This window comes from Theropithecus gelada, chromosome 3 (genome assembly GCF_003255815.1).
Source record: "Theropithecus gelada isolate Dixy chromosome 3, Tgel_1.0, whole genome shotgun sequence".
Taxonomy (NCBI): domain Eukaryota; kingdom Metazoa; phylum Chordata; class Mammalia; order Primates; family Cercopithecidae; genus Theropithecus; species Theropithecus gelada.
In genome coordinates this window covers 160,428,511-160,449,036 of record NC_037670.1, presented here as the reverse complement: position 1 = coordinate 160,449,036, position 20,526 = coordinate 160,428,511, and the positions used below count along the sequence as shown (strand labels likewise).

General features: G+C 40.3%; 2 protein-coding genes across 2 annotated transcripts in view; both read left to right on the top strand.

The window, feature by feature from the left end:
• The window catches only part of MTPN (myotrophin), a 49,531-nt gene extending 38,529 nt beyond the window's left edge, over positions 1–11,002 (top strand). The window contains exon 4 of the mRNA XM_025378515.1: positions 7,737–11,002. Within this exon, the coding sequence (XP_025234300.1) occupies positions 7,737–7,823 (87 nt within the window). The 3' untranslated portion in view covers positions 7,824–11,002. The remainder of the gene's footprint in view (positions 1–7,736) is intronic.
• Positions 8,776–11,002, top strand: LUZP6 (leucine zipper protein 6). The gene is made up of 2 exons (XM_025381085.1): positions 8,776–8,835; positions 10,311–11,002. Exons 1-2 carry the CDS (start codon positions 8,776–8,778, stop codon positions 10,488–10,490), a joined length of 240 nt encoding a protein of 79 aa, XP_025236870.1. The 3' UTR covers positions 10,491–11,002.
• Positions 11,003–20,526: the final 9,524 nt, after the last annotated feature.

Here is a 20,526-nt window from a genome sequence, read left to right as displayed (position 1 = left end):
AGGGAGTCAGGAACCAATCCCCCTCACATACAGAGGGATGACTATATATATAGATGACTGTATTTATATTTGGTTCCAGAGAGAGGTGTGTGTGTGTGTGTGTGTGTGTGTGTGTGTGTGTGTATCCAGTTAGCACTTGGATATGTATATATGTGTGCGTGCATGTGCACACTAATTTTCTGCCTGATTTTATAAATTTTGCATGGAAACAAAGCTGCTGGTTATTCTGTCATTTTTATCAGTATAACTATAAGCAGCATCTTCAAAAACCTTAACAAAAGCCTTTTGTCAATAGAACGTCAGATAACCTCTGTAGGAGTTTGAGAGTTTCATCCTTAAAATGTTACTAGTCCAGTTCTTTTGGCCTATTTGTACATGCTAACAACTGATAATGTTCAGTGGAATTAGGCTATCTGAAGTAAGAAGTAGATAAAGGTGACAAGCAGGTAAAGATACGTTCTTGTTGTTACATCTATCTTTCCAGCTAGATTGTAAATTATTTATGGGTGGAGATAGCATGACTTGAAGTTTTTAAAACATTCTCCATGTTTGAACTCACACTATCAAATAATACTTGATTATCTGCAAGTGTGGCATCTGAAGATCAATAAATTACTTGCAATGTCTTAAAAACATTTACTGCCTAGAATGACAAACAACCTGTCTGAGTCGCTTTAACTTGGCGATAGCAACCTTTTTCTCCCCCAGAAAACTTCAGAAAAATCAGCAGAATCATGCTCTAAATATAGATAAATGAACCTAGTTCTGATTCTCATCAGATGTCAGCAATAAAGGGACTTCTATGTTGAAATTACCTGAAAATAAGTATGTTATATAGTGTGCTAGTAGGCAGGTGGCCTATTCACAATGGAAATGCTTTGTTGATCTATTCACAGCAGTCTGTCTTTAAATCTGCCTGATTCAATACTGTAATTATTTTATCAAGTTCCTTATCATATATTTTTAGTTCCCATTTGTATCCATTTTTGTTTTGTTTTGTTTTGAGATGGAGTCTCACTCTGTCACCCAGGCTGGAGTGCAGTGGCGCAATCTCGGCTCACTGCAGCCTCCACCTCCTGGGTTCAAGTGATTCTTCTGCCTCAGCCTCCCCAGTAGCTGGGATTACAGGTGCCTGCCACCATGCCTGGCTAATTTTTGTATTTTTTGTAGAGAAGGGGTTTCGCCATGTTGACCAGGCTGGTCTCGAACTCCTGACCTCAGGTGATCTGCCCACCTCAGCCTCCAAAAGTGTCAAGATTACAGGTGTGAGCCACTGTGTTCGGCCTGTATCATTTAATAAACATTTATAGATTACTTCTTATTGGGCCTGTGCAAGGCCTTGGGATTGCAAAGACTAATAAGCCTTGTTCCTGCCCTCAGCATAGTCTGGTAAAGGGAGACAAATATGTAGAACAGTCAGTGCATTGAAGCATTGTGGTTGCTGTGACAAGACATATGTATGTAAAGATGTAAATGCAATATGTAAAGACCTGAAGAAGAGGGCAGTTGTGGTCTTAGGAAGTTAAGGGGATAGTGTGTTATGAATAAGAATGTCATTACAGCTCCAGGTACCACAATTGTAATTTCATAAAGCAGTTGACACGTGAGCTGAACCTTAGAAACTGAGTGTCTAAGAGTCCAGTAGAGAATTGGGGCACCATCCCAAGCAGAAGCAACAACGAGAAAAGTCACGGGGACAAGAAAGAAACCATGACGTATTAGAGTACAGCACGTTGTTTGGCATAGCCACACAGTCAGGTAGAAAGGATTTAGCAAGGCCTATGACTAAAGAGGTAGGTAGGGAACAGATTCTGCCTTCATGTGTCATGTCATTTATCTTTATTCTATTTCATGAGAATGCCATTAAGGGCTTTTAGGTATTATGAACAGTATGATCAGACTGGCATTTGAGAAAGAACACCCAAACATGTGGAGTCTGAATTACAGTTGTATAATTTTAAAAAAAAAAAAAAAGGCTGGGCACAGTGACTCACGCCTGTAATCCCAGCATCTTGGGAGGCCGAGGCGGGTGGATTGTGATGTCAGGAGATCGAGGCCAGCCTGGCTAACACAGTGAAACCCCATCTCTACTAAAAATACAAAAAAAAATTAACCAGGCATGGTGTTACAGGCCTGTAATCCCAGCTACTCAAGAGGCTGAGGCAGAAGAATTGCTTGAACCCAGGAGGCGGAGGTTGCAGTGAGCCAAGATTGTGCCACTGCACTCCAGCCTGGGTGACAGAGCGAGACTCCATCTCAAAAAAAATAATAATAATAATAAAATAAAATATAAAATAAAATATCATTGCATCAAAATGTTTATACCTGAACTAAAAAAGGGATGGTAGCAATGGAGAACCAAGGACAGATGGGAAATGTTAATAGTATGGTCTGAAGACTAAGTAAACAAGAACTGCATACTGTCCTCCACATCTTCTGGAAGATGGTAGTGTTCTTCACCTTGTTAGAGAGTATTGAAAAAGGAGCAAGGTTTATAGGAAAAGATGATTACAGATTCCTTTTGGGAGAGGTTGAATTCAAGGTATTTATGGAACTTAAAGTAGGTAAGTCTCAAAGCCAGTCCTCAGAATGAGGACAATAAAGGTTGGACATGGATGAGATGATTAGGAAGAGCATGTTGAGCAAGTTATGAAGAGTGTTAAAGACCTGAACCTTGTATAAAGGACAGCCAGAGAAAGTAAAGGGAGGCAGGGGAGAGTAGAAGGAGTTGGTGCAGGAGGGAGAGGCAGGCTAGGCAGGAGAATGTGGAGATAATACTGTCTTCAGAGTTAGGACAATAATGAGTTGGGAATAAGACTATCATCACTGTTCAGATACCATATATATTGACTAGACTTGGCATTTAGAGGATGTTAGTGACTTATTTCAAAGTGTTTTCAGAGCAGTATAGGTCAGGTTGCAAATTGTCTGCCATGTCTGTTTTTTCCTTGTGCTTTAGAAAGAAAACCCTTTGTAGTTGGGTTTTAGTTGTCCACATGGCAGCCTAAGTAGTCCTTGTGTCTCAGCTTTCCTTGCAGTTTTAATTATGGCTGTGTGTCTAACTTTTAGGCTAATGGGATATGCACAAATGATGTGCGTCACTTCCAAATCATTACAAAATATGAATCCACTTGCTGTGGACTTTTCTCCTTATCTAGAAGGCTAAAAAGAGATGTAGGATGAGCCAGCTCCAGCATATGGATGAGGAGTGTACCCATGGAAGATCAACAGAATGGAAGGAACTTAGGTCCTTAGATGACCTTAAAGGACAGAGCCACCCTGCCAGCCTCTGTGTGCTTAGCACTAAGACTGTTTTATGAGCAAGAAATAAATTAACTTAGTTCAATTCATTGTGTTTTAGGTTCTCTCTGTGGTAGCAATTTACCGGAAGAGTAACAAATTGGTTCATGAATTAGTCTGTTCTCACACTGCTATAAAGAACTACCTGAGACTGGGTAATTTATGAAGAGAAGAGGTTTAATTCGCTCACAGTTCCTCAGGCTGTACAGGAGGCATGGCTGGGGAGGCCTCAGGAAACTTACAGTCCTGGCAGGAGGCAAAGGGGAAGCAGTCATATCTTCTCATGGTGGCAGGAGACAGTGTGAAGGGGGAGGTGCTACACACTTTTAAGCAACCAGATCTCATGAGAACTCTATCACAGGACAGCACTAGGAGGGTGGGGGGTGGTGCCAAACCATTAGCACCCGTGATCCAGTCACCTCCCACCAGGCCCCACCTCCAACATTGGGAATTACAGTTAGACTTGAGATTTGGGTGGGGACACAGAGCCAAATCATTTTAATTCATAAGTTTGTGGGACTGGGGAAAACTCAGGCTGCTACTGTAAGTGTTACCTTCTGATTCTGTCATTTGTGAGAATTGCACAGGGTTGCAGTATTGGAACAACAGAGAGAAAATGACTAGTCATATTAGGCTGCTAGGTGCCACCATGAGCAGTATTTACCTAGAAATAATTTGAACATCACTTATTTTAACTATAAGAATTGATAAAAACATAGTTTTTACATGCCAGAATATAAAAGTTAATCTTGACAAAATAGAAAAGCTGGCAAATTAGAAGGTGAAGGGAGTGATGGGAAGGTTGAGAAAGTATCTTATGAAATTATTTTATGAGAACTGATGGAACAAGAAATACAGGTTTAAATAAATATCGTTTACATTTATAAAGAAAGTATTTTATAAGAAATTGCGAGGGTCTAGGGAAGGGTGGTAGTGATGAGCTAAAGGCTTATCTATGTAGCAGGAAGTCAAAAGATAAAATCTAAAGTTATAGCTCACATATCAGCATGAGTATATTATTTAAAGTTATGCAAATAATTAAAAACAATTTAAAAATGTTTTCTTCAAGGAAGGGATAGGGCCAAATATACTTAAATTCTTCAGTTACTGTATCAAGTACCAAAAAAAGTTGTTTTAATATTCTTACCTATATTGACAAAACCGGTTCATCTTTTATTTTTTTAGAGCAACTGGTTTTACTTTATTAAATTCATTCTTTCTTTCTTTCTTTCTTTCTTTCTTTCTTTCTTTCTTTCTTTTATTTTATTTTATTTTAGACTGAGTCTTGCTTAGTTGCCCAGGCTGGAGTGCAGCGTCATGATCTCATCTCAGCTTACTGCAACCTCCGCCTCCTGGGTTCAGGTGATTTTCATGCTTTAGCCTACGGAGTAGCTATGATTACAGGCGTGTGCCACCACATGAGGCTAATTTTTGTGTTTTTAGTAGAGATGGGGTTTTGCCATGTTGGCTAGGCTGGTCTGGAACTCCTGGCCTCAGGTGATCCACCTGCATAGGCCTCCCAAAGTGCTGGAATTACAGCTGTGAGCCACTACGCCTGGCCTTAAATTTATTAAGTATTTTATCCTTTCTGATGCTACTACAAATGGAATTTTTAAATTACATTTTTATCCTTTCTGATGCAACTACAAATGGAATTTTTAAATTACATTTTTGAATTGTGAACCTTTTATCATTATGAAATGTCCTCTTTGTCTCTAGTAATTTTTTTTATCTTAAGGCTTCTTTTGTCTGATATAAATATAGTCACTCTACTTATAATTACTCGGATCATTTTTTAAACAAGTATATATGTATACATATTTAGAGCAGAAGAGTAGAAGGAAAGACTAAGATGTTAACATTACTTGTATCTAACCTATAGAATTATGAGTTTTCTAAGTTTGCATCATAATTAGGAAAAAGGTGACATGCACATTTTAAAAATATTTTATCTAAATACTTCTGGTTGCAAATAGCAGAGATAAGTCAACAAGCAGAAAAGGAATTTTTGAAAAGCTACTGAAAAATTTTCAAAGGAATTTTTGAAAATTCCTTTCAAAAAAGGAATTTTTGAAAAATCAACAGGAAAACCTGGGAACCAGGCTGAGAAGAGACTGAGCTGTGGCAACTGCAGGGCTCTGGGTAGCGGGAACTTCTCAGCTGGCTCATCGAAGGTGATGCCCCAGAAATGAGCTCTGACTTCTTATATTCCCTCTTTTGATCTCTTCAGTCAAGATTCAGAATCTAGGAGAGAGTATTCCGCTTGAGTTAAATAAATCTTTGAAATTTGGTGAGGAAAATAAGCATCTCCATTTTATAATCCTAGGACTATAGAGGACACTGGGAATGGGTAAGGGGAACAGAAATACACTTACCATGAATATGATCTAGTATTTGGTAGCACAACAGGGCTACAGTAAATTGTTAACTGTTATTAACAACTTATTGTTGACAATTGTTAACAATTTACTGTGTATTTTAAAATAAGTAAAAGAGCGGAATTAGAATGTTCTAACACATAAAGACGTGATAAGGGCCCTGATTTGATCATTACACATTGTATGACTGTATCACAACATCACATACCCCATCAATATATAGAACTGTTCTGTACCCATGATAATTAAAAATTAAAATGTTAAAAAACAATAGGGACAAATGATTCCCCGAGATGAAATTAGGGTGCTGCCATCAAATGGAGGGAAATAAACTCCGGTAGCTAAAAAGCAATAGAAGTTCACTATAATATGTAACTGCTAATGCAGAATTACAGTTTATAATGCTAGTCATAAAAACAGCCATCAAAATGAATAAGAAATAACTTTTTTGAATACAGTTATCCCAGTTGTCCCTTAACCCTTGTGGCGGGACTCATAGCATTGAAGTTCTCATGCACTGATGTCTCTTCCACTTGACCCTGAATTCCATGTCTTCCATGAAGCAGTTAAATTCATTTAGAAATGAGGAAATAGAGATTTTTATAATAATACTGAGGAGGACTTTGTGATCATTTCACACTTCCTAGAATGTCATCTCCTTCCTGATTTACTAACCAATTAGCCTGTACTCCTCGTCAAGACTCAGCTCAGGCTTTTTACCTCATCTCAGAAGACTTTCTCCCTTAAAATGCCCTCCTGCCACCTCCTGTTCTGATTATGGGCCACTCATCCCTGTTACTGTTCTCTTCTCATGGTGGTGTGTTGGTTGAGTTGTCTGACTCTCATACCATCCAGACCGGCAGACTCTTGTCTTATTTTCCTTTGATTCTCCAGTCCTTTACACAGGATGTGCACATTAAACATTCAGTAAATATTTGTTGAGTGAATGGGTGGATTTGCCAAAGAAAAGGGTAAGGCATCCCATGTAGAGCCCGCATGGATAAAGGCGTGACACATGGCAGGAAGGAACTGGTGGGAAATTCTGTAGGATTAGAGCATGGAGAGGTTAACTGGAGAAGAGACTGGTAAAGTTGACCAGTGTTAGCCTCTAAAGGACCATGTATGCCAAGTTTAAACAATTCTGTAGGCGTCAGGAACAAGCAGAAGAATGCATGAGATTTGGCAAGGGGAGTGGGTCAGGACTCTAGAGATTATGTGGTGAATAAATACTGGCTGGAGCTAGAGCTGGTGAAGAGAACCCTCAGATGGTAGGATGTTGTCTCTGGGAGTTAAGAATCAGACCTGGTTTGGGAGCAGATTAACCTACCATGCACCTAGGCACTTTTCCAGGTCCTGGGAGTATAGTGGTGAATTACGGCCCCCATGGAGCTTTCATCCAGAAAGGGCAGACAGATAAAACATACAGGCACAAAAGGGCACATACACCCTCTCAAAACCAGAATGCCGTGTTGCAAATAAAATGTTCCAAGGCAGCACTGTCCAGGTTAAGCGTTCAGAGCGGTCTGGTATCTGCACTGAATATTTCCCTACAATATTGCAGGGAACCTTCTTACAGTCTGCCTCTCATTTACTGTGAAGTTTTTACAAGTAAAATGACCAATACTGTATATGTTCTTGATGTAGAGTGCATTAAGTATTATATACAAAAAGTGTTTCAAATAAGAAAAAATAATTTGTCACAGAAATACTTTAGCAAAGTGATTTACTTTTTCCCCGTTTCATACTGTGCATAGGGATATTGTTTTTAAAGCCTAATTAGATAAATATATGATAGTATAAATAAAAGCCAGTGATTGCCTGGGTTAATTTTGTAGCTTACAATTCTTAGTGCCTGAAAAATAATGTGGCGTTTTTACAACATTAATCCATAACATTGCCAGCTTTTTTGTTTTTCTGCAGTAGAATAGTCTCCACTAGTAAAGGAATTTTTAATTCTTGATGTAAACATTAGCCTGTGCCATGCAATCTAGTCTTAACATTTTCTTCCCCCAGTTGTGGGTTCATTTAATGATAAGGACCCTTTCCTCTCTTTTCCAGGGTGCTGATAAAACTGTGAAAGGCCCAGATGGACTGACCGCCTTTGAAGCCACTGACAACCAGGCAATCAAAGCTCTTCTCCAGTGATGGATGGATGGACTGATAACTTGGGAAGAATGACTCTCCTGTGGCCTCACACTGCTGCCTGTCTGTCTGTCACTCTCTATCTGCCAGCTTCTTCAGCTAAATACTTTAAGAGGGGTGAGGGGAGAGATAAATTCATAACAAATCAGACTACCGGAAAAAAAAAACAAGTGTTTTGGAGGAGGGGCAAAAAGAACTATGATCAGGCTTTTACTGGGATTCCTGATCAAGTAAGCCTCTTCCCTTTCTAATACACCTTATACCCAAGGGAGAGCAAAGACAAAATACACCAGTATCATTTGACCTTTTCAGCTCCCTAGCTAATTTATTAATTGATTGTGTTGAAGGTCTGATTCTACAAAGGCCAACTCGACATATTTGGTAGCCCTAACTGTGTGAGCAGTAGTGGCTGCTGTGATGTAAACTTAGGGTGCTGAGATAAGCAATTAGCTCTAGCCTTCTGCCTTAAGAATGCATTCTACTGGGGATTTCCTGGCATAGTTAAGAGCGCTGCCTATAAGGTTGGTGACCAAATCTTTCCTCAGTGACTTTAAGCTTTATGTGAAAGCTTAGTTAAGGTGAGGAGGGGCACACTCCTAAATTGCTGGATGACTGAACTTTGGATTTTCTCTCCCCTTTCACATGGATTTCATGTCTCTTTAGATAAAACTGACTAGTTTTATTTATAAAATCTTAAGTTTTGGAAGTCTAAAGGAGAAACCATTCCAGTATGCATATTTTTTTCTCCTCTAGATTCATACATTTATATAGCATTGAAACACTTTCAAACTCCTGCTGGTAGTAAAAGGGGATTTAAAAATAGAATCATAGCCATAAGCCTGTTAGTATCATATAAAGAGAGAACAGTTATCTTAGTACCTATGGATTTTCTTTATTTGCTGTTTGAATGGATTGACCTTGGTTATGTGTGGAAAATTAAGGAACATTCTTTGGAATGCCTCTCTCAGACCCATCTTGGATGCTGATTACTTATTGCACCAAAGCTATCACTGGGGTGAGATTTACTGTTTGGACAAATTTAGCCCCATCCCTTCAAAAATACACTTGTAACCAGGTTTCCCAGAGTTGTTGATAGGCTTCTGCTGAACATATGCCAACCCACCTGCATAATATATTTTTGTTGCTTTTATAAATCATGCATCGCATAAAGTGTGACAACTTCAGAATGTATTCTCTGTTCTTAGAATACAGTGCCCTAAAATGGTGTTCTTATGACCTGCAGAAAATATTTACACATATTTCCAAATATTTATTTCATGAGCAGTACAGCTAATTAAAATATATAAGCTTAAATTTTATATCTTGCATTTAAAATGTTAAGATTCCTTTGACTTGCCATCCATATAACCTTACTAAAAATATTAAGAGTTTTTTCTTAGCCAAGTCATGCAATAATTGAATGTACCTCAAATTTTTAGAGAGGGGAGGGTGGGTTAGGGACTGATACTCAGATTGTGGGTAATAATTGAATTGATTTTTAAAGGCAACGTAGCATTCTACAGCAGGGTTAAACTATTACCAAGAACAGTCACCCTGGTTAATAACAAGTTTTACTGATCAGTTGCTGATTGGTTGGTTGGCGTGTGGGCGTGTGGGTGTGTAGGTGTGTGTGGGTATGGGTGTGTGTGTGTATCTTTCCCCATGAGCCCTTTTTTTAATCCTGTGGCTTTTTCACTTACAACTAGCCTAACCCTGTAATTTTCCTATATCCAAGAACACAATCACAAAGTAGTGGTTTCAATACTTTGTTGTATTTGGCTAATTTTGCTGTCTTAATGCAGCCTATTAAGAGTTGGGTTAAAAATCAGTAATCAGTACTTCATTACATCACTGAACTAAAATATGGAGACATCCTCATTGAAAAGGGAGGGCACTCTATCAGTCTGTAACTATCAACGTAGTGCAACAGGGTGTTTTGATACCTTTGTTTTCACCTCTTGACATAATGCTATTTAAAGGCTTGAATTTTTTCCCTTTACATAATTTTCACCTTTACTTTCGAAGTGTTTTGTTGTAGTTGGCTATTGCAGAGAGTGCATTGTCCTATCATTCCTAAACCTGGTCTGCTTTCTACATTCATGGTATGGAAACCATGTAATTCTTTGTACAGTTTATCCTGATGTTCCTTGTAATGCAGTAGAGGCTATTTCGCCTTCCCTCTTCTTTCTCAACCTTTTTGTAAACCCCATAATTATGAAGCTATTGCTTGAGAAAATAACATATAAACATAGAATAGAATAGACTGACCAAGATGGTTCACAGTTTCTTTTTTTAACTAGGTTATTTATAATGTATTTCTGAACCACTTGGCAGACAAATTCACAACACTTAATGTTCATATTTTGAGTAAAGGAAGCTAAAACCATGTTTGCTTTCTGGTACTACATGCATTAGCAAAAGGTTAAGTAAGTTTTGTTCTCCACTGAAGTAATACTTAACATCTCAGAAAAAATCTTGCATGTTCTGTAGTTTTGTATTAAATCAGTCATTTCATATGCACTATATCAAGTACAAACAGGTAGTTTACCTGTTTATAGTAGTGTACTAACAAAGTCTCCCTTGCAGCTTCAGACTGGTATCTATAGGCTTATCGTTCAAATACAGCACTTGAATATCCCAAGTAGTTCTACGCATAGCTCACCTTTCTAAACCCAGTTAAGCATGGAAGAGAGGTAGTAGGTAGGTGCAGTGTGTGGAAGCTGCAGACAAGTAGGCCTTTTATTCATTGATTTCTTTTCCCAAGTACTGGATTTTAAATCTATATGTATCTATTTGATTTTTTTTCTAATATTTCAATTGAGCTGCTGTTTTCTTCCATGCAATATTGTATACTCAATTGTGTATAGAAGAAGCTGGTGAGAGTGCCCTCCTACATAAATAAGCAATTGCAGTGTTTTGCATGCAAAATATAAAAAATTTAAATTGTCCTGATTCTATTTTGTAAATGGAGAAACAATCATATCTTTCTAAGCAGTAATGGAGGAAGACTAGTGCTTTGTGCATTTTGATATATTTGAGTTCATTTTTTCCACAATGTCATACTTTTGACACAATTGGGTTTCTCATAAGTATCCTAGTTCATGTACATCCGAATGCTAAATAATACTGTGTTTAAGTTTTGTGTTGCAAGAACAAATGGAATAAACTTGAATTGTGCTACAGCTAGTGTGTCAGCAGCATTTTTCTCAGTTACTATCAATTTCGTTTTGTAGTCATCTCTAAAACTATACCAGAAGCTTGATTGACTCAAACATTTAGTTAATCTAAATTAATGTATCCCACTTCTAGAAAAAAAAATGGAGAGAAAATAAAATATAGATTTAATTGAAGTAAACCTTACCAGTCTTTGAAAGGATTTGCTTTTGTGTCAGTCTCCTGACATTGTTTTACTATAACTTCAGTAATGCTCCTGGTTGACGGGGAACAAGGTATAGCCAACACATCCCAGAGCATCAGGATCTTCAGAGGGGTTGAAGAAAATGAAGTCGTGGTTAAACCTCTTTGATCCTTTCATTGCTCATCTAAGTTGCTCCACATTTCTTGGAGATCTGCATTTCCCAAACTCAACTACAAGCACCTTTTTAGAGTGTAATTTTCAGGATGATCACTTTGAACCTTAAAACTGAACAAAATTAAATACAAAATTAGTTTGATTGTGTTGTAATCTTGTCAACACCAGGAGACTATTCGCAGTTTACTTTTAATGATAGAAAAAAATATGTGCAGATACTAAGTTATAGCAAAAGCTTTGTTCTAGAACTTTCACGTTGTTGACTGAAGTATAAATGGGGACCATGTGCGGCTTTAGGGGGAAGTGTTTACAGAAAATGTTTGAAGTTCTCATTTTAAGACTTGGAATCTAGGACCGGCGCAGTGGCTCACGCCTGTAATCCCAGCACTTTGGGAGGCTGAGGCAAGGGACATCACTTGAGCCCAGGAGTTTGAGACCAGCCTGGGCAACAGAGGGAAACTGAGTCTCTGCAAAAAATTAAAAAACAATTAGCTGGGTATGGTGGCAAGTGCCTATAGACCCAGCTACTTGGGAGGCTGAGGTGGGAGGATTGCTTGAGCTTGGGAGGTTTGAGGCTACAGTGAGTGAGCTGTGTGTGCGCCACTGCACTCCGGTCTAGGCAACAAAGTGAGACCCAGTCTCAAGAAGAAAAAAGAATTGGGCTCTATAAAGAAAGTTTAAATCTGGTTAAATACGTTTTAAAGGGAACAGAGTCGCCTTATATAATGATTGAAGAACAGACCCACATATATGGATGGAAGGCATACATCCGGTAGAAAGAAAGAGCTTGGAGAATTAGTTTGCGATTAGAGAATAGCTGTCATAGGACTTCCATGCAGCACAGTATGCCAGACCACCATGAGATTATTTTTTTCCTCTTTCTGTAACATCATTGATTCTCAAAATGTGGTCTCTACACCAACAGCATCGCCATAACCTGGAAACTTGATAAAAATGCAAACTTTTGGACCCTAGCCAAGACCTACTGACTCAAACTCAGGCTGGACCCAACAGCCTGTGTTGTAACAAGCCCTCTAGGTGATTCTGATGCATGCTGAAGTTTGAGGACCATTGAATAAGACCATAAGAACAAGAAGTAGTCAGCCTATATATAGATGCCATCAGAAATGACTTCCTAAAGAGAAAGTAAATGGAAGCCTTTAACACGTGAAAATGTAGCAAAACTGGCCAAGTGTTGAAGCTCCAGACACCCAGGACAATCTTTAAAAATGAATTTCAAAGGTATATTCCGGCCAAAAGAAGTCAGGGGAAAACGGAACAATGATTCCAAAGATGTAACACGTGAAAATGACCCTCAGTTATTCTTAGGGGATTTTCCCCCTTATGTCCACAAAGTTGGATTCCTGAGACTCAAGCCTTACCCTTACCTTACCTTTCCTTGAATTCCAAAATAAAGTGGAGAGTGGAAGCCGGGCACAGTGGCTCATTCCTGTAATCCCAGCACTTTGGGAGGCCAAGGTGGGCAGATCACTTGAGGTCAGGAGTTTGAGACCAGCCTGGCCAACATGGGAAAACCCCATCTCTACTAATAATATAAAAACTAGCTGGGTGTGATGGCACATGCCTGTAGTCGCAGCTACTTAGGAGGCTGAGGCACAAGAATCGCTTGAACCCAGGAGGCAGAGGTTGCAGTGAGCCAAGATCGCACCACTGCACTCCAGCCTGGGCGACAGAGTGAAACGGTGTCTCAGGAAAAAAAAAAAAAAGTGGAGGGTTGGGAGACATGCAAAGATTTCTTGGGACCTATGACATGAACTGCAGTCTCATGCTTTTTACATGCAGGTCATTGTGGACTGGCAGGCAGAGCCACTCTGAGGAGGCCGAAGGCTGCTTTCTTAGCCCAATGCCCTGTTTGCCATCACAGTGTGCTGTGAAGATGGATTCCCCGCTGCAGTGGGTGTGCCACTGGCTTGGGAACAGCAGCCTTGGGGCCAGGTGCCCTGGAGTGGTGTGTCCCTATTTCTCTACACAGTGGAGTGGCTTTTGCCCTCCGTTTTTCTTTTTGGGTGGTCACTCATCCTACCCAACTAAATAGGTCCCGTGTCAGGTCAATGATCTTCTCCAGATACCAGCCAGATCATCACACATCAGCCGTGGGATATTTTTCTCCAAGGCTTTTACTTCTTAAAATATGATTGCTGATTAAGAAGAGAATTTAACAGCAGCTTTAATAGCACCTGGCCCGCGGTAGACGTTTCACAGTGTTTGTTCTGAATGATGACGTAAATGATGACCGAATGATGACATTATACAGTAAAATGTGAAAACAGCTTTGATTCAGTAAATCCTGCCCTACAAAAGACTATTAGAAGAGCCACGAAGCTACCTGTGTCCATGGACCCAAATATTGACCATGGAGCCTCATAAGTACTACTGATAATGATTGCAAACCGAAATCAATGAAGACAAATGCCACAGAGTCACAACAATTCACTGAGGAAATGCTGACCATGGGGTCAAGTGCGGGTCACTGTGAGCCATCGTGACACATACTCGGGCACAGCTATACGTGACGAAGCAAAACAAAGCATTGTCTGGCCACTCTAGCAACTTCTATGATTCAGCAGCTGCAGCAGCAAGAATGGTCTTATTCCACTGTTTTGATAGAACAGTGGATCCCATGTCTGGCAACACTCATGGTAACAGCAGCTTGTCACACAAAGGAAAATAATACATAGACAATTCCTAGCCACCAGATGTTGGTTTTGAGAATACTACTAGAGTGTTTTTTAAAAGAATTTGTATTTTTCTTTTTTTTTTTTTTTTTTTTTGAGACAAGAGTCTTGCTTTTGTCACCCAGGCTGGAGTATACAATGGCGCAATCTTGGCTCTCTGCAACCTCCGCCTCCTGAATTCAAGTGATTCTCCCTGCCTCAGACTCCTGAGTAGCTGGGATTTTAGGCACCCACCATCACACCCGGCTAATTTTTGTATTTTTAGTAGAGACAGGGTTTTGCCATGTTTGCCAAGTTGGCCTCGAACTCCTGACCTCAGGTGATCCACCCCACTCAGCCTCCCAAAGTGCTGGGATTATAGGCGTGAGCCACCACACCCATTTTTCTAAGATTTTACTTACAAATCTGGAAGTGTCTTGTACACCTATATCCCCCTTCCTAGTATCTAATAATCCTCCGTATGTTTATACACATCCCCTGTGGCAAGCTACCAAATCTAACTACGTCGCTACTACTTTGTGATTTGCTAGTCAAATTTCATTAGGCTTGAAAGTCTTCAGATCGAAACTAATTTATGGTAATTTTTCAATTAATGGTTCATGAGATTAGACCACAACACTATGAACCTAGAAACTCTGTAATATAACCATTCTTAACAAAAATTATTACTTAAGGGAGTTAGGGTTTTATGACATTTTGATGTTTGTTTCACCATTTTAACTGAACATGCACTATGATCTGGGGACCATTCTAAATATTTTGTGTGAACTGACTCATTTGATCTTCCTAATAATCCTATGAGGTGGGAATATTGCCATCCCTATTTTTAGATGATTAAACTAAAAAGAGAGGTTAAGTGACTTGCTTATGGTCACACAACTAGTTAGTGGTAAAGTCAGGCAGTCTGGCTGTAAAGTTTGTGCTTTCTACACTTATATTGCCTCTCCAACTCTCACTGAACCAACTAATTAAATTTTATTCTATGAACACAGCTTTTTCTAAGACTCTTTAAAAGATACTTGGAAAATATTATATGGACTTGTTTATGATTTTAAACAATTAGGTGAAAAATCTCATGCATTGATCTGGATGAAATCAGATTCTACAAAGACAACATTTAATTTTCAAGTTTGAGAAGTAACAATACGTTAGTGTAATAAACCATTTTTGACAGTCTATAAAATTGTGATATAATCAAGAATTGACAAACCATGGTTCACAGGCCGAATCTGACCCATTGCCTATTTTGTTTTATTGGAACACAGCCATGCTCATTCACTTACATATTACCTATGACTGCTTCCACATTTCAACAGCAAAGGTGAGCAGTTGCAACAGATACTGCAGTTCATGAAGGCCAAAATATTTATTATCTGGCCCTTCACAGAAAAAGTTTGCTAACCCCAAGATACAGATGTTTAGAAGGCATAGGTTGAGAAATACTCCCACGGATTGGCCAGCACCTCATTACAGAAGGGTTAGCAAAATCATGAAAGAATGTAATGAGTTAGTTGAAGCATATGAAAGGCCAAACCCATGAATAACACACCACTCTTTATGCCTGAAGTAGACGGTTACAATAATGGTCCCCAGTGAATCATGCCTATGGGTATCTGTGTCCTTACATAATCCCTTTGTATATTCACTCTTGATTTTGGCTGTGTGAGTTGCTTGGTCCATCAAAGCCGGGAGAAGCTTGACAAGTGCTTCCTCATTAGGGCTTGCCTTCCTGGATCTTACCATGGAACGAAGTCTGGAGTCACACTGCAGAAGAGGCCACACGAAGAACTGAGGTGTCCCAGCCAACAGCCCCAGATAACCACCGGATATGTAAGTGGGGCTGTCCTGAACCATCTAGCCTCAGTCAATCCCCCAGATAACTGTAGCAGCATGAGTGACCCTAGGTGAGACCAGGAGGAGAACCAGCAGCTGAGCTCAGTCCAAACTGCAGACCGTGAACAAATGCAAAGAGGTGACGTTAAGCCACCAGAAGTAGGCATAGTGTCTTATGCAACAATAGAGAACCTTACACAGCACCCTAGCTGATGGACATCTGATGAGGAATTAGGAGCATCACTTACAGATAGGAAAACATGTCTAAATATTAAAAATGATCCAAGAAATGATACCCATGAGATACCAAGCAAATACCATTGAGGACCCAGGATTTCCTTTCCTTTAAACTCTTGAAGGAAAGAAAAATAGATTAAATAACAAAAATCCTTTGCCTTCTATCTAGGAATGGTTAGGTCCTGTAAATAATCAACTCTTGTGTTTCTTTCTGTGGAATTCTTTTTATCCCTCTGTATCTACCCAGACAGAATAGAGTGTCTCATGTCCTTGTAGATTTTTCTTCCTGCCTGCTGGGTGATTCAAAGGCTAGCAGAGATTTGCTGGTGATGTGACTTGGCTGTGTCCCCACCCAAATCTCATCTTGAATTGTAGCTCCCATAATTCCCATGTGTTGTGGGAGGGACCCAGTGGGAGATAATTGAATCATGGGGGTGGTTTCCATATTGTTCTCATGGTAGTGAGTCAGTCTCATCAGATCTGATGGTTTTATACGGGGTTTCCCCTTTGACTTGACTCTCATTCTCTCTTGCCTGCCACCAGGTAAGATGTGCCTTTCACCTTTCACCATGATTGTGAGGCCTTCCCAGCCACATAGAACTGCGTGATTCCATTAAATCTCTTTTTCTTTATAAATTACCCAGTCTCAGGTATGTCTTTATCAGCAGTGTGAAAATGGACTAATACAGCTGGTATGAGCCAAGTAACTGACAAGCCAGTGACTTTAAGGCAAATTATTGTAATAATGAGAAAAGATTGTGGCTTAAATAGCAGTTATGGGGTGCAAAGAGGGGGCAGCACATTGTGGAACAAAGCCAAGCCACAGTGCTGACATCCTCACCAAGAGTCCCATGCTAACCACAGGACAAGCCTGTTGGCCTTCCTGCTGGAGGAAGAGAAGTCAAGGGGAGCCTTGTCCATGGCCAGCCACATATGAGCATGCAGGTGGCGTCCTGAACAGCACAGCAGCATGGGGTCCCTCACACTTCATGCTTTCACTTCATCTCAGCACTTCCTCTCTCAACCCAGACCTGTGCAGTCATTTCAGAGCAGCTGCCTTGAGGTCCACACTAGCCCATGGTCACCCTACAAGCTAAAAATTGCCTCCAGATACAGGACTGAGAAGAAAGAGAAAAGTTAAAGGGCAGGGAAAGAAGAGGCATGATTTGTGGAGCATAAATAACAAAGGGAACCAAAATTTCTACTATATACAGCTATAAAACAAACAGCTACAAAAAAATACACCTACAAAACAAACTTGGGCCATTTCAGCTTGTAATGCATTTAATGGAGGTAGATGGTGAGGATAGTCAGCCTCTACATTGTGAGCTCATTCATTCATTCAACAAATATTCATGGCTGGGTGCAGTGGCTCACGCCTGCAATCCCAGCACTTTGGGAGGCCAAGGCAGGTGGATCATTTGAGCCCAGGAGTTCAAGACCACCCTGGGCAACATGGTGAAACCCAGTCTCTACAAAATAAAAAAAATTAGCCGGGCATGGTGGTGTGCACCTTTGGTTTCAGCTATATGGGAGGTCAAGGAGGGGGGATCACTTGAGCCTGGGAGGCAGAGGTTGCAGTGAGCCAAGACTGCATCACTGCACTCCAGCCTGGGTAACAGAGTGAGATTCTGTCACAAAAAAAAAAAAAAAAAAGAGAGAGAGAGAGAAAGAGAAATATCCATGGAGTGTCTAAATGTGTGCCAGACCCCGTTGTGGGCATTACAGATGTTGCAAATCAATACAGCATTTCTGATATGACTCCTGCCACGTAGGGCTTATTTCCTAGTAGGAGAGGGGGAAAAAAGTCTATTTGTAAATAAAATAATTACAAGTCATGATGTGTGCTGTAAGGAAACAGACAAACTAGATGGGATGGCAGAGAGGAGCCACCTGCTCTTGGAGGGTAAGTGCCTACGTCTTCCTCAGGTGTGTGCCTCTCGCAGTGTTTGCATTTGAATGCAATGTTGTAGCCTCAGAGAGTTAAGCTCCACTTGGTTAAATCTCTTCCATATTTCAGTTTATGGGGTTGCAACATTTATGCAGGCTGAGCGATGGGAGGGAAGGTGGCAGATGGCAGCAGCATTGGGACCAGAGGAAAGGTTAAGCAAGCCTTCAGGGAATGGCCTGCCCTTGCTAGTGCGCCTCCTGCAGGGTGGCCCGGGAAGCGAGGTCCCCAGCCATCGCTCTGTGCTGTGGTGCACCCACTCATCAGGGGCCAGCAACGGGTCCCCACACTGACGGGTTCCGCTCCAGAGCTCTCCAACTGGACTGCCCTCATGGGACCACACAGGAGACAGAAGCCCAGCCCTCCCAGGTCTCTGCAGCGACCTAATACTTCTTCAGATCCAGGAAGAGAGCTGCACCTGCATTTCACTCTCTTACAGAACAGGAACAGGCTCCCCGGGCTTTGTCACATCAAGAGGCTGTGTTTTCCAGTATCTCATCGTCTCCCCAACCACAGGGGTAACAGGGATTGGTTTTCAATTTTTTTCTCACTCCTTCCTTTTCTTTTTGAATGTACCATTGCATAAATCCTGTAGTGCATCTTGTTCCATAGCTATGAGTTTAAATCTCATTTCATGTCATTATTAGCAATTCTTTCCATAATGGTAATAATCAATAAAAACCCCAGTTAAAACCTGGATAGCTGCCACCCCTTGACCACAGCCAGGGGAAAAGGTATTGCTGTGGTATTTGATGGTGCTGAGAAAAGGAATTCATCTCTGAGGGTAACCAAACCAAATGCAGAATGTTTTGGTTGTGTGACCCAGGTAGGTTACCCTTTAAAAGTTTAAACTCCTTTATTTCAGAAAGTTGAAAAGGCATAACTTCAAAAGGAAGTTTTACTGGTTAAAAATTAGTGGGTTTCAAAGGATTATAAGTCATGCTGCTATAAAGACACATGCACGCATATGTTTATTGCGGCACTATTCACAATAGCAAAGATTTGGAATCAACCCAAATGTCCATCAGTGACAGACTGGATTAAGAAAATGTGGCACATATACACCATGGAATACTATGCAGCCATAAAAAAGGATGAGTTCGTGTCCTTTGTAGGGACATGGATGCAGCTGGAAACCATCATTCTCAGCAAACTATCGCAAGAACAGAAAACCAAATACCACATGTTCTCACTCATAGGTGGGAACTGAACAATGAGATCACTTGGACACAGGAAGGGGATCATCACACACCGGGTCCTATTGTGAGTGGGGGGAGGGATAGCATTAGGAGACATACCTAATGTAAATGATGAGTTAATGGGTGCAGCACACCAACATGGCACATGTATACATATGTAACAAACCTGCACATTGTGCACATGTACCCTAGAACTTAAAGTATAATAAAAAAAAAAAAGAAAGAAAAAAAATTAGTGGGTTTTTTAAAAAAAATCACATACCTCTGGCCCAGAACATTCTCATTTGATGAAATTTATTTCCATTTTCCTGAAATAGTCACGATTTTTATTACGAGAGTCAAATACATTACTTAATATGCCTGCTAAGTTAGAAAGGATGAAACGAAGAGAAAGTATCTTTTATTGTTAATTTTCTCTTGCCACAGTTCTTTATTTTGGTTAAGGATTGCCTCTTGTTTCCTGACCCATTTTTAGGAAAGGATTTTGTTTAGAGTTTTGCCACGTAGTGAATCAACTTGACAACCATTTTGCCAAAAATCATGTCTGTATTTTGCTCCCACTCTTTCCCTCTGAAGTTGTTTATAAAGAGAAAGCACAGGTATGCTTTCATAAGGCTGTGGGCTCATTATGTCAAAGGGGATGGCGTGGAAGCAGATTCCAAATACAGGATGCTGGGCTGCAGGAGGTGTGCTCGGGCTGGCCACCGAGGAGGAGCACTTCCTTCCTCCAAACTGTGTTATGTTCTCCCCTGCACACGTTGAGACGTCAGTCCTTAGCACACAGATGAATTTGCATCCTTAATAAACTTGTCCATGTTTCTTGTGCTCACATTTGACTGAGTTGTAAAGTGTTTCCCAGAGGCCCAGAGATAATTCTAATACTGGTAACTATAACTATATTCATCTGTATTAGTCTGTTCTCACACTGCTGTAAAGATACTACCCAAGACTGGATAATTTATAAAGGAAAGATATTTAATTGCTTCACAGTTCCACATGTGAACTTGGCTCCCGAGGCTTGGGAGGCCTCGGGAAACTTACAGTCATGGCAGAAAGCAAAGGGAAAGCAAAGACCTTCTTCACAAGGTGGCAGGAGAGAGAAAGAGTAACTGCCAAACCCTCATAAAACATCAGATTGTGTGACAACTCACTCCTTATCCCAAGAACAGCATGGGGGGAACCGCCCACATGATGCAATCACTTCCCACCTGGTCCCTCCCTCATCACATGGGGATTACAATTTGAGATGAGATTTGAGTGG